This window comes from Narcine bancroftii, chromosome 1 (assembly GCF_036971445.1).
Source record: "Narcine bancroftii isolate sNarBan1 chromosome 1, sNarBan1.hap1, whole genome shotgun sequence".
Taxonomy (NCBI): Eukaryota; Metazoa; Chordata; class Chondrichthyes; order Torpediniformes; family Narcinidae; genus Narcine; species Narcine bancroftii.
The window spans coordinates 272,089,545-272,105,941 of record NC_091469.1 but is presented as its reverse complement, the minus strand read 5'-3'; the positions used below and the strand labels follow the sequence as shown (position 1 = coordinate 272,105,941).

General features: G+C 42.6%; 1 protein-coding gene across 6 annotated transcripts in view; it reads left to right on the top strand.

Annotated features, from left to right (window-relative positions):
• The window catches only part of dagla (diacylglycerol lipase, alpha), a 203,050-nt gene that overhangs the window by 112,163 nt on the left and 74,490 nt on the right, over positions 1-16,397 (top strand). For all 6 annotated transcript variants that reach the window (XM_069899054.1, XM_069899074.1, XM_069899082.1 and 3 more), the window contains 3 exons: positions 2,849-2,926; positions 9,896-10,020; positions 11,128-11,287. In XM_069899054.1, the coding sequence (XP_069755155.1) occupies positions 2,849-2,926; positions 9,896-10,020; positions 11,128-11,287 (363 nt within the window). The remainder of the gene's footprint in view (positions 1-2,848; positions 2,927-9,895; positions 10,021-11,127; positions 11,288-16,397) is intronic.

The window sequence follows — 16,397 nt, the reverse complement described above, 5'->3', positions numbered from 1 at the left end:
TCAGGAATACCATAATGGCAGTCCTTTTCAGTTAATACCTTGTATTCAGTGAATGTAAACTCCCAGCCAGCAGGAGCTGCAAACTTTTAATGGCTGCCCTGATATGTGCCATAATTGGCACCCGTGAAGAGACTGTGAAAGTCATGAGAGCTCACATTATCCCTGATGGAATTCTAAAACATATTAATGAATAGCTGCAGCCACAAATCCCACTATCTCCTCATGAAGAGAAGGGTACACGTCAGAGGGACCTCAGATATGCCATAATTGTGTCCATTTTCAATAATGCAGACCAATTGTGGTAACCTTAGAGGGAAAATTATTGCCAAGGTCCTCCTCAACTGGCTTCTCCCAGCTGCTCCTCCAAATCACAGTGTGGATTCCGTCCATCTTGTGGCTTTCACGGTGCAACGACTCCAAGAAAGATGCAGGTAGCAACCCTACCATTAAATGTGACCTCCTTTGACCTCACTGAAGACTCTCAATTCATCATTTTGGGAGGGATTGTGAAATAGCTTTATCACATTTGATTTCCCATAGAAATTTGTCTCTGTCTAAGATTTGTTCCAGAGCAGCATGAAATAAACTATGGATCTACAATAGAACCAATTTCGGTAGAGACTGAAGTCAAAAAATGCTGTATCATTGACCTAATACTTTTCTGAATCTTTCTTGCACCTCCAACAAACTACCTGTGAGCGTGAAACTAATCTTCGGAACTGACAGAAGACTGCTTAACTCACAATCACAACATTCCAGTCCCAAGGTCATTCAAACCTCAGAATAGAACTGCAGTAGGAAGACAGTGCTTTCATTTGTCCATGCTGAGTGGCCAAGATCCTAAACGATCGTGATTATGTGTGCAAGCATATGGAAGGATAATCCTTACACTCAACATTCACAAACCCAAGGCCCTCTTCTTCACCTTTACCTCCTCAGGAGTTTATGGAGGTTTGATATGACATTAGAAACCCTGATAAATTTCCACAGATGTTTGACTGCATCACGGTCTGATGTGGGAACACCAATACCCCTGAGCATAAAGCCTGGCAAAAGATAGTGGATACAGCCCAGGACATCACAAGCAAAACCCTCCCCACCTTCGAGAACATCTGCAGTGAACACTGCTGTCAGAGAGCAACAGCAATTATCAAGAATCCACATCACACAGCATGTGCTCTGTTCTCACTGCTACCATCAAGAAAGAGGTGTAGGTGCCATAAGACTCAGACCACCAGATTCAGGAACAGCTGCTACCCCTCCACCATCAGACTCCTCAACAAGAAATTCAATCAGGGACTCATTTAAGGAGTCTTACTTTTGCAATTTATTGATTTTTTTTGTTTATTATGTATTGCAGAGTCCATTTGTTTACATTTGGACTTCATGATTAACATAGCAGTTAGCACAATGTTTTTACAGCACCAGCGATTGGGATTGGGAATCAAATCCAGCTCTTATCTGTAAGTTCGTCCATTCTCCCCATGTCTGTATGATTTTCCTCAGTGGCCCCAGTTTCCTCCCACCATTCAAAACATACCAGGGGTGTAGGTTAATGTGGTGTAAATTGGATGGAATTAGCCTGTTACTGTGCTGCATGTCTAAATTTAAAAATGTAAAATTTAAATTTATTTATTTGTTTACATGTGTACATTGAATAGTTTTTTTTTGCACTATGAATAAATGGTAATATTGCATCATCGGGAAGAAGAATCTCAGGGTTGTATGTGATGTCATGTGTGTATTCTGTCAATAAATCTGAAAATCTGCAAATAAAATACCTTCGAATCTTCCCACACTGCCCTCAAGTCATAAATATGCATGTCAGAATCCTCAAACTTCATTCTCTTCCAACATCCTGGGAGCTATATCTTGAAGGCAACTGCCGATGGTGAAATCCATTACCACCTTCAGTGGTTGATTGATGCAAAGCTATTTGAAGATTTGTATCTCAAACTCGCCATGAAACTCACAGCCTAGCAGACAGCGATAATTCCTGCTTTTTACATGTTTTTTGGATTTGGACCCCACAGGAAAACAACACCAATGTTGTCTCTGCAACATCCTTCAAATTCTCTCAAATCAGTATCAGCATTCTCTTCCAAGGTAACCACCCTGGCAATAAGGTCTAAATTGCTTTCCATCAGTTATGTGGAGTAGGGAGATTACCAGCAAACTATCAGAAACTGGAGGAGCTCAGTGGATCAGGAAATGTCAATGCTGAGCAATGATGTCAATGTTTTGGGTCAGAATCCTTTCTGATTTTTAAGGGAGATTACTAGAAGATAGAGAAAAAGATTCAAAACACAAGAATGTGTTCCAAGCTTCCTTGAGGATGTGCAACATAGCCATTGACTATTGCAAGCCTTTGATCTGTGACTGCTTGAAATGGAGAAGGAGCATTTGGAATGGTAATAAGATATGAAGGCTGTATAAGATTAGAGGAAGTTGTGTGGATAAGAAGGGACAAATCAACATGAGGAATTTGAGTATGATGTGAATTCTGTTCTAGATCATTAGCGTTTATAAAGTCAAAATATTTTCCATTAAACTATTCAAGAATTTAGTGTGGTACTTAAAAGAAAAACTAAAACTTTTAAAATCAATTATAAAAAATAATTATGAATAAAGTAATATTTTGGTCAGAGGTCATAATAAGATTAGGAAGGCCAGACATTTCAAAATGTATTTGAAGTGCTGAAAGTGAAAGGTGGGTAATATTTTTTGTCCAGCCCTTCAATGGTACGGGGTAAAAGAAAAGACACAGGAACATAGGGAAAAACCCACAGTATTATAATATTCCAATTAAAACCAAAATCTTACAATTTTATTTTTTCCACACATCTAGGCAAACAATGACATTTTGGCCTTTTTATCGGGAATTCCAGTCACCAGAAATACCAAGTACCTTGACTTGAAGAACGCTGTGAGTGTTTTTTTTTCTTAAACATTATTTGAACACTGGAAGTTCTTGGCGCGGTGCTCGTATATAATTTGGCCAGAGCTAAAGTACGAACAACAAAATATGAGTACCAAGATACAATGATGAATGCCTTCATTCAAAGCATTAGTTCATTTATTAGATCTGCATAATATGTGCAATTTGGCTAAAAGAATGATGTGTTTACCATGAAAGGAGCATTATGAGAATTCACCAAATTGATTCCCAGGCTGTCATTATGAGGAGAGATTGGGGTTGACCAAGCCTGTACTCAATAGTGGTTAGAAGACTGAGAGGGCATCTCATTGAAATGTATTGAATTCTGACAGAGTTGGACAGACTGGATGCAGGGTGGATATCTAGAGCAAGGTTGGAGTTTCAGGATATGGGGTAAATCATTTAAGGACGGAGAGGAGAGGATTTCTTCATGCATAGTGTGGTGAATCTGGAATTCTCTGTATCTACAGAGAATTCACTGTATCTACTTAAGAACAGAGATAGAATTCAAGGGGTATTAGGAGAGAGCAGAAAGAGTACATTGATACTCCATTGATAGAGGTTCAGCCATGATTCCATTGAATGCATAATAGACAATCTTAATAACCTACTCCTGCTCCTGTTTTCATGTTCAAGTTTATTTATCATCTGATTGTACAAGTACAACCTGGTGAAACAGCATTCTCCGGTCCTTGGTGTAAAACACTGCAAATATACATACTGACATAACACATGTGCACAGTATGTATAACAAATATTAAAGTAAATAAATACATATTATTGTTTAAATAAGGAATAGAGTCATGGATAGTTTGTATGAGTTGTTTGTATCATCAGTCTTTAGCAGTTTCACTGCCCATAGGAAGAAGTTGTTTCTCAGCATTGTGGTTCTGGCTCATTCGTAATGGGAATGCTGAATTATGCTGTGTGCAGGGTGGTAAAGGTCCTCACTGATTTTGTGTGCCCTCTTTAGACAACAATCTTGGTAAATCCCATTAATGAAGGGAAGAGAGAGTCCCCATTGATCCTCTCTCCACTCTTATGGTCCTGTGGGTTGACCTCTGATCCAATATTCTATGGCAACCATACCACACTGTGATGTAGCCGTCCAGGACACTCTCGATAGAGCTACTGTAGATAGTTGACAGGATATTGGCCAGTGGCCTTGCCCACCTTAGTTTTCTCAGAAACTGCAGTCGCTGTTGTGCCTTCATGACAAGTGAGGTGTTGGTGGTGTTGATGTTCTACTACCATCCTGGATAGACAGTGGTCTTTCCATGAGGAAGAGCAGAATTCAGTTACAGAGAGGGGTGTTGAGCCCAAGAGAAGACAGCTTCTCCACCAGCCTCTGGGGTATGATCATATTAAACACTGATCTATTTGGGCAAATTCTTTCAATAAGTTAAACTGAAATCAAGCAAATTAGACATTTTGATCTAGGGCAACATTAAACTGTAATACAGAGATTATGCCTTATTTTATATTTCTTTGTATTTGAAGGAAATAATCATATATGTGGTGGTTTTCATAATCTCTTGACACCTGGAAATGCATTTACTTTTGAAATAAAGGAAACGTCGGAACCCCACTTAATCTGTAATTAAAATTAGTATTTCCTACTCAAGTATCATATGATATACTATAACAATTTTAAAGGACCAATTTGGTTTATCAGGGCCATGCTTTCTCCTGGAAAAGCAAACCCATTACCTGTAGTTCCATACAAACTCCTTATCTCCTTGTAACCCTTCGACTCCTCTCACACATGCTCAGCAATTTCCCTTTCAATAGTTTCTGCCATTAACAAATAGGGTAATTTATTGTGGTCAATTAAAAAAGACATTCCCAACAAAATTAACCAGTGTATCTGCCAATAACTCAAATTCAATAAGATTTACTAATTTCTTTCCCTGACCTCAGCCCTTTTCCACCTCATTCTGCTGAGACTAGTTGGAATATGAAAGTTGAGTAATTGGACATTTATTGTCATTTGTTTTCATACATTTTTGACTGCACTTGTCATTTCTATTGAAAATGTACATTGCATTAAAGTGGTATGGAACTGTTCATTCACTGATAGATCCCTAGCAATCTATCTTTATTTATAGATTGAACTCCTTTGATAAAATATATTCCAATTCCCTATTTCTTTCTGCCTCCATGCTGCATTGTAATGGTTGAAAGAACCTGCCAGATACATGTAATTGAAATAAATAAAACTGCTATAATTTTAACTGAGAGGAAGACTTTGTTTTAAATAATACTTTTGGTGTCAGCAGAATGATGTTTATTGAACCATTTCATTGCATTGACAAAATGGTGGATTCTTTATATCCATCAAAGTGGAAATATTTTAAATTATGAACAAAACATTGAACTGGAATTATAAATGCAGCCAAACAGTGCCCTCTGCTGGGAGAGAACAGCCCAGGGCAAAAAGATACACATTTGTTTATTAATTCTCTGGAGCAAACAAATGAAGTTATGGAAATTGTGCTGGCATTCCAAAGAAACTATCCAATTAATTCCCTTTCCCAGGGACCAAGTAAATTTTGACTTTATGGGCATGTTTCTAATGACATTTTGAATGATAGTTCAATCTGATTCCAGCTATCTTGTCAAGGAAAGCATTCTAAATCATTATAATTTGCCATATAATTGAATATCTCATCTCATCACACAAATTTGACCTTGGGTAATCAACCTTCTTACTTGGGAAAATAGTTTAAGAGGCACCATCTAAATTTTTCTTGTTCGCTTGACAGAAGTTTCTCAATCCTGTTACCATTCTAATTATGATATGAATGATTGTACTATTAGAATTTTTTAGCATCTCACTCACATCTTGCACTAAATCTTTTTGTTAACACCAGTCACAAGGAATTGCTTACCTGTTTCCTCCCCATGCCCATGCATACTTGATGTGGATGTGGAAGGCCTAGCTTGCTACTACCAAATACCCTGGATAATTGTGGTGGGGTATGTGAGGTAGTCAGCTCACCTTTTGTGCCCTGAGGAAGCACATGTCTCTTATGTGCTCTAAAACTCTTGACAGTTTTGCCGGCACTCAAAGTTGGAAGATCAGAGTACCGGTAATTTAGTGTTAGATTAAAAAAATTACAATAAAAACATACTTTTGAAAAATTACAAATTACACAACAGTACAATGTATAAAAGTAAAATTACAACAAAAACATACTTTTGAAAAATTACAAATTACACAACAGTACAATGTATAAAAATATAAAAGCCCTTCAAAACAAATAAAAATTGAAAAGTAAACCAAAATAATTTATGAAAATAAAATTGCTCTTTGCTGTGTAACCTCAGCTCTACAATCCCTATTTAAAGTAATGAGTTCAGATTAAATTGTGATCCATCTGGAATCCAACAGATAGCAAAATGATATGCAATCTACGTAATTTAATGGTAAATTCTAATTTATTCATTTTGTAAACATGCTCATAAATCCCAGGGTTGCTTTAATTCACTGGCAATATCTGGGCCAACAACTTATGTATATCAATAACATGCAAAATGAGAACAATGCATTGTGCATGGTCTCTATTCTTCATCCTTGTTGCTTCTATTATCCCCTCAATAGACCTTCCATAATCAGCCTTTCCTGGACCCGATCCACCAGCAGATCGAACGTGTGACAAGCTATAAATTGTTTTATTGCCACTATTACTTTCCCACACCTACTATAAATTGTGCGCGGTTTTTAAATTGTCGCTACTACGTTCCATAGCCTGCTATAAATTGTGTGTTGTTTATTACCGCTATTACTTTTCCACCCCGCTAAAAATTGTGCGCATTGTTATTGCCACTACTATTTCCCCATGCCCGCTATAAATTGTGCACGTTGTTTTATTGCTGCTACTACTTTCCCATGCCCGCTATAAATTGTGTGTGATGTTGATTGCTGCTAGCACTTTTCTATGCCTGCTATTGTTTATTACTGGTGTGACTTTCCCACGCCCACTACAAATTATGCATATTGTTTCAACATGTAAAAAAAAATTCTTGTATAGGCCGCACATGCATGTAACATGTGGTGGGTTACACGGTTTGAAAAAAAATGCATGTAATGCACGTGTTATATCCGTAAAATACATTGAATATTCTCTGCACTCTTTCAATTTATTGATATCTTTCCTAAAGTTGGGTGACAACTGCACATAATGCTTCAGATTTGTACCATTTTTAAAAGTATCTTGCTCAGTGACTAAGTATCCCAGTTGCAAATAAGTAATTTTAAATGAAATAGAATTGGTTGAGTGTGGATTTTGTTTTAACAGAATCTCTGCAACTTTATATAAATATTGCTATGTTCACTGCATATTCACCTTTTTAAATGACTTGCAATGTGGGATTATTTATGATTTAAATCCCAGCATAACCTCAAAATCTTAATGGTCTAAAATGTAAACATTTTAGAGACGAAAGAAAGTGATAATGCATGTTGTCTAAAAATTAGCTCTCTGCTCTACTATATAAAATTATGTTTATTCATTACCTTTGTGTTCACTGACCAATCAAGACTTAAATGTTCTCAATTTTCTTTTCAAACCCCTTCCTGGCCTTGTCTCAAACTGTCTCTGTAATCTTCTCCATCCTATCAATCCTTCATATTTCTGTGCTCCTCCAGTTGTGGCCATGTAAGGCCACAATAATATGCAAGACTTAGGAGTAGAATTAGGCTATTCAGTCCATGCAGGTACCCATGGCTACTCCTTTGATTTGGAGAAAGTGGGATGAGACAAAGGAGAAGTTATTGAGGGTGAGAACAAGTTCTTCCAGATGGAGGAGGGTAGTGGTGAAGGGGGACAGGTTCAGTCTGTTGTTAAGAAAGAAATGAGGGACTTTGAAACCTTCTGTATAATGAATGAAGGTGCAGAGAGATTGGGCATCCATGCTGAAAATGAGATGGTCAAGTTCAGGGAATTAGAAGTAATTGAAAAGATAGAAGGCATGTGAGGATTCGTGGATGTAGGTGGGAAGGACTGGACTAGGTGGGGAAAAAATGGAGTCAAGGAAAGAAGATACAAATTTGGTTGGCCACGAGCATGCGGAAACAATGGGTCTACATGGATAATTGGATTTGTGTATCTTCAGTAGGAGGCAAAACCAGGCAGTGCAGGGATTGGAACCAATGAGGTTGGAGGCAGTGGGAGGGAGATGACCAGAAGTGATGAGGTTAGAGATAGTACGTAAGACGGTGGCTTTATGTTTTTTGGTGAGGTCCTGTTGAAGCAGTTAGTAAGAGGGTGTGATTGAGATCTGTGATCTGGCTTCAGAAAAGTTGAGATCAGTGTGCCAGACCGCAAGAGCACCACTCTTGTTTGTGGGTTTGATAGTGAAACTGGGACTTGTGTGAAGAGAATGGAGGTCAGAACGTTCAGAGGTGCTGAGTTTAGAATAAGAAAAGTGAAGTTGAGATGGTTGATGTCTCAGCGGCAATTGGAAATATAAAGATCCAGGCTGCGGGCCAGGACAAGGTGTTGAAGAGGAAGAAAGGTCAAGGTAGGAGAAGGTATCTTTAGTGGGGATGGAAGAAGTGGGAATAGAGACGAAGACGACAGAAGAAGAATTCAACATCATGATGTGCTCGGAGTTCATTGAGGTGTGGACAAAGGGGGATGAAGGTGAGGCCTCTACTGGGGACACAGTGTTCCATCTCTGAGAGGGGAAAGTCAGAGGAGGTGGTAAAGATTAAGCAGGATCAGAGCCAGTGTGGTGGAAGGTGTTAGGGGGAGGAGGATGGGGGGATCGGGGGTGGAGGTGGAAGGTTGGGGATGCCATGGGGGGAGGTGGAAGGTTGGGGATGCCATGGGGGGAGGTGGCGTGTGGGGGAGGTCAGAGGGTAGAAGTGGAAGGTCTAGTAAATCATAGGGGTAAGTGGAAGTAAGGGGGAATCGGAGGGGTGTCACTGGTGAGTCAAAGGGAGATGAGAGAGTCTGAGGGTTAGAGGGTTTGCTGGCCAGAATCCAAAGGGTTAAACGTTCCATTATTTATGGAAATGCCTTCAGTTGTATGGGGACTAAGAGCTCAAAGATGAGGTTTGAATAGGAGGAGATATGAGGGGATTGGAAAGGGGGTGGTTTGAGCCTGTGGGGTTCAAGTTGTCAGCCTTGCAGAAGCTGAGGTTGGTGTGGTAACTGGAAAGGGAGTTGGCATGGGCATCGGAACGGCAGTGGTCGGGACCAAGATAGGTATCTGCATGTTTAGAGGTGATGGGAGCTGTGGTCTTTGGGCCAGTTTTGGAAATCCGCATTGAAGGCATCTGAAGCTCTGGCCTGTGGGTGGTAAGGGCCGAGGTGAGAGTTCGTGATTGATATTCCAAATGTGTCTGACCAATGCCTTGTAAAGCCTCAGCATTACCTCTTTGCCTTTATATTTTAGTCCTCTCGAAATGAAAGCTGACCTTGCCTATGCCTTCCTACTACTGATTCAACCTGCAAGATATGTACCTATCTGTGGTTTTAACCCTTTGGACTCTGTGACTCTGTTTTCAGGGACTACCAACAAACTTGTATACTCTGTGTCTCCATTTTCCATGACTGGTTTTATACCCAAGCACCAGATGGTTTGTAATCGTGTTCATACTGTAGTTTACACATGGACCCGATCCGGAGTATGGTATATATTAAGAAAGGTTAAAAATGGCCAGAATCCAAATGGTTAAATATTCTATTATTATGGAAATAGCTTCAGTTATATGGGCACTATGATCTTGAAACTATTTTGGACCTCTCAACATCTATGTCTTTCCTTCCTCCTCAAAACCCATGTCTTTGACCTTATATTTGTTAAGTGGGCCTTTCTTGAATTTTGTTTGATAATAATCTAGTGAAGCACTTTGGGATCATCTGCAATTATCCATACTATGCAAATATCTTGTTTACAAAAAGTGTTTTTAATCTTTGTGAAAGGAATTTTTATTTTTTTTTTTAGCAAGAAATGTACATGTATAAAGAGGTGTGCTACTACATGCATTTTGCACTGGCTGCCTACGGTTGGCCCTTGTACTTGATGCGAAACCCAACCTGTGGAATCTGCAAACTAGCCAGCTCTTGCTCGTGAGTAGCATTTGTTTTAGAAATATGGTGAAACTGGTTGAATACTTTGAGGTTTTGAAGCTGTTTAATGGTTATTCAAATAGCGTGAAGAAATGTGCTTAAATAACAAAAATGGTTATCTTTTATTATATCTCTTCATTTTGGATGAGGTATTCATCTTAAAAAAAAAGGCTAATAATTCTGAGACTAATTCTTTATTTACCTTCAATGTTCTATTTTCAATGCTACTGCCCTCCTTCCAGTCCTATTTAATTTGTCCTAATTATCCTCTCTTTTATTTTCTTTGCCAGGCCTATGTCCTCCTTCCATTGCTCTTTCCTGTGTCTACTATTTTTGACTCTGCTTACTGTCCCATTTTCTGTGTCAATGATTTACACACTGTTAATTTTGCAATTTCTCTCAACTCCATGGTGTATCTCATCCGCCGCCATGATCATTTTTGATAAATGGTTTTCCTCACAGTCAAGTGTCTTGACAGTTTAAGAAGAATAATGCAATTGAAAAAGGTGGGAAAGGTCCAAGAATTTAAGAAAAATTGTATGCAAGATGATACTTCAGAATAATGAGCATTATGAATATGAATTCAAACTGCTGATTAACTCACAATTTTGCTCCTTAATAACGTTCAAGATTGCTTGCACTTTAAGATCAATATTTTATTGCCATGTGACAAGCAGCAAATGCAAATTGTGAATATGCATGATGCATTGGGAATATGTGAATATTTATGTTTAGTTATTTTGGATGAATATCAGCATTATGGGTTGTGAACAAATACAATAGCCACCTGGTTTGAATATCAACCAATATGAGTGTGCTTGTTATTAAAAAAAGCTATGTGTGCCTGAGATTTTTTTTGCATGTACTAGTGGAGAACATCCAAAGCACAATGCTGCAGTGAGAAATCATTTACCATCTATTTTTAATTCTTAATTATTTGGGCATGCCTGTTCTAATACACACCATTGTAATCAGTGCACTTTGATTCCTCAGTGGGTGCTGACTGACAGTTTATTCTACAAGTTCAATAGCGTATATGCAACTGAAAAGTAGGTAAATCGTGCTTTATTTAATATTTTTCTTACATCATTTTTGTCCATTTGCCAGATGTTGCTGTTTCTGCCATCCTTTGCGTCCCAGGTATGTGCCAAGTGTGACAGTTGAAGAAGACAACTGTTGCAACTGCAATGTCATTGCCATCAAACGTCACTTTCTGGATGAGAATTTTTCATCAGTAGACATCGTATATACTTCTTGTCATGATGCGGTATGTTATTTAATAGTAATTATTAGGATTGGCCAGAAAATTACTTCTCATGATACTGTTGGATCTTTTGTTTCTCCCTGAGAAGCAAGTGGGACCTTGATTCAACATCCCATGCAAAACATGGCACCTTCGAGTGCAATTTTCCTTGATTACTGAACTGAAGTGACAATTTAGATTAGGTGCTCAAGACTCCTGATTAATTAGCCTTCTATGGAGAGAGAGATTACCTAAGATTTATTTCTTACTATGTGTTTCAAGTGTCTTGGGCATCTGTTACTTCTCTGTGACATAAGCATCTTCATTTGAGTGATTCATAATTTGCTCATTACAGATTATATACAAGGCTGAAATAATCATTCTCACCCAACTCTTTATATCAATCCATTCTTGGGATTTTATAGCATACCTGACAAGGCCATCTCTGATTGGTCATCCCTAATTTACCTTAAACTGAGTGGCTTGCCAGGCTAAATCAGAGAGCAATTAACCAAATTACTGTGCTTGTTGACCCAGGTGTAATGAGTCGAGGATCGTAATTTTTAAGATAATAGAACAGGAGCTGGAATTCTGGACAATTAATCTAGAGTTATGCCTTTGAATCCCTCAATAATGAAATTTAAATTTGAATAATTAAATCAAATCTGGATTTAAGGTAAAAAGGCAGCCTTAATAATTCTAGCCACAAAACTAACAGATTGTTTTTTGAGGGATTGTTGGGGATCTGATTCAGAAGAAGAGAAAGGTATATAGCAGGTATAGGCAACACGGAGAAAATGAGGTACTTGAGGAGTATAATAAATAAAAGAAAAAAACTCAAGAAAGAAATTAGGAAGGCTAAAAGAGGTTGCTTTGGCAGACAATATGAAGGAAAATTCTAAGGGTTTCTACAGGTTTATTAAGATTCCCCAACGGCGTTGTGGACAGTCTGGCCTGAGCTGGTGGGGTGGTGTTGGTCCCTCTGTTCGAGCACATGACCTGGGGGAGAAGGATTTGGGGGAGGTTGGGTTGGAAGCACTGCTGGGCCTGATCCGGCTTGGGTCCCTTACCGAGACTGTGTCCTCTCACCAGTCTGGGTACTCAATGTAAGCATAATGCGGGTTCGCATAGAGCAGAGTCACTTGGTCAACCAAAGGGTCGATGTTTAAGTACCGGATGTGGCGTCGCAGGAGGACCTGCCTGGGAAGCGTGAGTCACGCTGGTATGGTTGTTCCCGATTCGGATTTCTTCAGGAAAGAGAACATCCTTTCATGGGGGGTGGCATTGGTCGCAGTGTATAGGAGGGAGCAGATGGAGTGTAGGGCACTAGTGAGCACATCCTGCCAGCGAGAGGCGGGGAGATCTTTGGATTGGAGGGCAAGCGTGATCGCTTTCCACACGGTGGCATTTTCTTTTTCGACCTGCCCATTACCGCGTGGGTTCTGCTTGAAGCAATACCACGCTCCAGAAGGTTCTGCCGCAGCTCCGCGCTCATAAATCAGGACCCCCTGTCAATGTGGATATAACTGGGGTACCCGAAGATGGCGAAGATGCTGTGCAGGGCCTCTATGACTGAGGAGGCGGTCATAATCGAGCAGGGCACAGTGAATGGGAAGCGGGAGTACTCGTCGATGGCCGTAAGGATGTAGGTATTAAGGTTGGTTGACGGTAGGGGCCCCTTGAAGTTTATGCTGAGACGCTCAAAGGGGTGCGTGGCTTTGATGACATGGGTGTTCTCCGGATGGAAGAAGTGGGGCTTGCACTCAGCGCACACCGGGCAGGATCGGGTCATGGAGTGAATCTCCTCGACCACGTAGGGCAGGTTGCGAGCTTTGACAAACTGTGCGATCCTAGTGACCCCTGGATGACAGAGCTCCTCGTGGAGTCTCTGCTGCCTGTCCAGTTGTATGTTTGGCGCAAGTCCCCCTGGAGAGCGCATCTGGCGGGTCGTTGAGTTTACCAGGCCAATACAGTATGTGATAATTAAAGGTGGAGAGTTCGATTCTGCACCTGGCGATTTTGTCATTCTTGATCTTACCTTGTTAGGTATTGCTAAACATGAAGGAGACCACGCGTTGGTCTTAATAATTGTGTAAAGCGCCTGCCAGTGAGGTAGTGTCTCCAACGATGTACTGCTTCGAATATGGCCTGGGCCTCCTTCTCGTCAGAGGAGTATTGGCTCTCAGGACCCTGGAGGGTTCTGGAGAAGAAGGCTACCGGCTAGCCGGCCTGGTTCAAAGTGGCTACCAGTGCAAAGTCAGATGCATTACTCTCGACTTGGAAAGGGATGGACTCGTCGATGGCATGCAGCGTTGCAGCGACGATGTCCGATTTGATGTGATCGAAGGCCATTCTGGCTTCAGTTGATGGGGAAGGAGGTGGTCTTGATGAGTGGCCGTACCTTGTCGCCATAGTGTGGAACCCATTGGGCATAGTAGGAGAAGAATCCCAGGCAGCGTCTGAGTGCCTTCTGAGTGTGGAGGTGGCGGGGGCAAGCCCATGCGGTCAGGGTCTGGCATTACCACCCCGTTCTCCACCACGTAACCTAGAATTGCGAGCTAAGTGGTCCGGAAGACACACTTGTTGAAATTGTAGGTCAATTTCAGTCGAACTGCAGTCTGAAAAATCTTCTCGAGGTTGGCACCATGATCCTCCGTGTCATGGCCGCAGATGGTGACATTGTCCAGATACGGGAAAGTAGCTGTTAGCCCGTTCTGGTCCACCATCCGGTCCATTTCCCGCTGGAAGACCGTGACGCCATTCGTGACCCCAAAGGGTACTCTGAGGAATTGATACAGCCGCCCATTCGCTTCGAACGCCGTGAAAGGTTGGTCTTCTCGGTGGATTGGGAGCTGGTGATAGGCTTAACGTAAGTCAATGGTGGAGAACACGCGGTATTGGGCGATCTGATTCACCACATCCGTGATCCGTGGGAGGGGGTACGCATCCAGAAGCGTGAAGGGGTTGATTGTCTGGCTGTAGTTAACCACCATCCGGGGCTTCTCCCCGTCTTTAACAACCACCACCTGGGCCCTCCAGGGACTTGAGCTAGGTTTGATAATGCCCTCGTCCAGCAGTCTGTGCGCAGTCTTGTGATGCATTTCCTGTTTTCTTAACTATATTGCCGGCTTTTGGTGGCCACAGGCTTCCAGCCAGGGGTGAGGTTTGCAAAGAGCGCTGGCGGAGCAATTTGGAGGGTGGAGAGGCTACAGGTGAGGCCCTTGGGCGCGGGGGCAGGTGGCTCGGGCTGCCACTGGCAGGAGGCTTCCAAGGTGGTGTGGTTACAGACAGAGAGTGGAGCGTGAGGGCCCCCAAAGTGCAGGGAAATGGTCTGGAACTGGCACTGAAAATCCAGTCCCAGCAATACAGGTGTGCACAGTTGGGGAAGGACTAATAATTTGAAGTCTGTGAACGTGATGCCCTGGACTTTCAAGGTCACCACACAATACCCCTTTACCCCGGTCGAGTGCAGTCTGGTCACCAATGAAATCCTCTGGGCAGTGGGGAGAATAGTTAGTCCGCAACGGCGGGCCAGGTCTGGGCGGATAAAACTGTCAGTTGACCCCGAGTCAAATAAGCAATTGGTACAGTGTCCATGCACTTTAATCAGTTCCATTGCTTTTTTGAGGGGTTGGGGGCAGTTCTGGTCTAGGGCTACTGATGCAGTGACTTGTAATGGGGACAGTGGAGTTCTACGTGATGACGTCACTCAACGTGTGCATGGTGACGTCATGGAAGCAGTCGGGCCGGAGCAGTCAGCGTCAAGGAGTTGGTGCTGCTGCCTGCAGCCTGCTGGGGGTGTCAGCCAGCTAACACTAAGTGCTGGGAGTCGCTGCTTGCTGTCAGCAGTGGGGCAGTCATCGGCGGACGCAGCGGTGGGTACTGGGTCGGTAGCCTCGGTCGCGGTGGCGTGTCCCTGGTCATCAATGTCAGTAGTGGTAGTGGGTACCGGGTCAGTAGCGTTGGTCGCGGCGGTGGGTACCTGGTTTTCTGTCTCGGTGGTGGCGGGTCCCCGGTTAGCAGCGTCGGTAGTGGCGGCGGATGTGGCATGTCCTTGGTTGGCAGCGGCGGCGGGTCCCTGGTCGGCAGCGGCAGTGACCGTTGAAGTCAGGGCTGGGGCCTGGTCGGACATTGCTTCGTGAGGGAGGGTGAAGCAGGCCAACGTCATTGCGGTGAGGGTGAGTTGTACCTTCTGCGCTCAGCGTCTGCCCTGTGACGTCAGGTGCTGCCACGTGGTGGAGCCCTCGGTCTCATTAGATGAGAGCTCAGAGGAAGAAATGTTTGAATGGGAATGTGGCAGTTGGGCTTCACATGAGGCACTGTGTTTACGGTGGCCGTTTTAGAGCAACAGACTACAGCAAAGTGGCAATTTTTAAGGCACTTCTGGCACCTGGCTTTTCTTGCCGGGTACTGGGACCTGCTGTGCTTGTCCCTGCCCCAGAAATAACACTTCAGGGTTGTATCGGGCAGCATAGCGGCAGCTGACAGGCCGTCGGTGTGTCGGGGGGTAGTAGGGTTGAGGGACGGCATCCTACTCACATCATAGCATGGGGTCCAGCCCTGAGAGTACATGTCCATACTTAAGACCGCATCCTCCATTGTCTCTGCGATCTGGATCATGTCCTCTAGGTTTTCTCCCCCATGCTCTAGCAGGTGCTGCCTCACCTCATTCGATCGGACCTCGGCCACATAGGCATCCCGAATGAGATTGTTTGTGGTGTCCGCAGCAGTTCTGTCTGTGCAGGCACAGTCCCTGCCCATTGCCCTCAGTGCTTGAATATAAGCTCTACAGGACTCACCAGGCTTTTGCCTCCTTGTCGCTAGTTTGTACTGAGCATAGACCCTGTTCACCAGTCGCTCGTAGAGCCCTTTCAGCACCTTCATGGCTGCGGCGTAAGTGATCGCACCCTGGATGCTCTGGTAGACTCTTGGCGACACCATGGTCATCAATATTAGTAGTCGATGGCTGTCCTCTATCACGGCAGGGTCAGAGAGTTGTAAGTATGTTTCGAAGCACCTCACCCAGTGCTTAAAGTCATTCGAGGCTGTAGCTGACTGTGGGTCAATGTCAAGGCATTCCAGCCATAGCATACGTTCCATCCCTTCAAAACTTTCTAGTTAATAAAATTGTAGA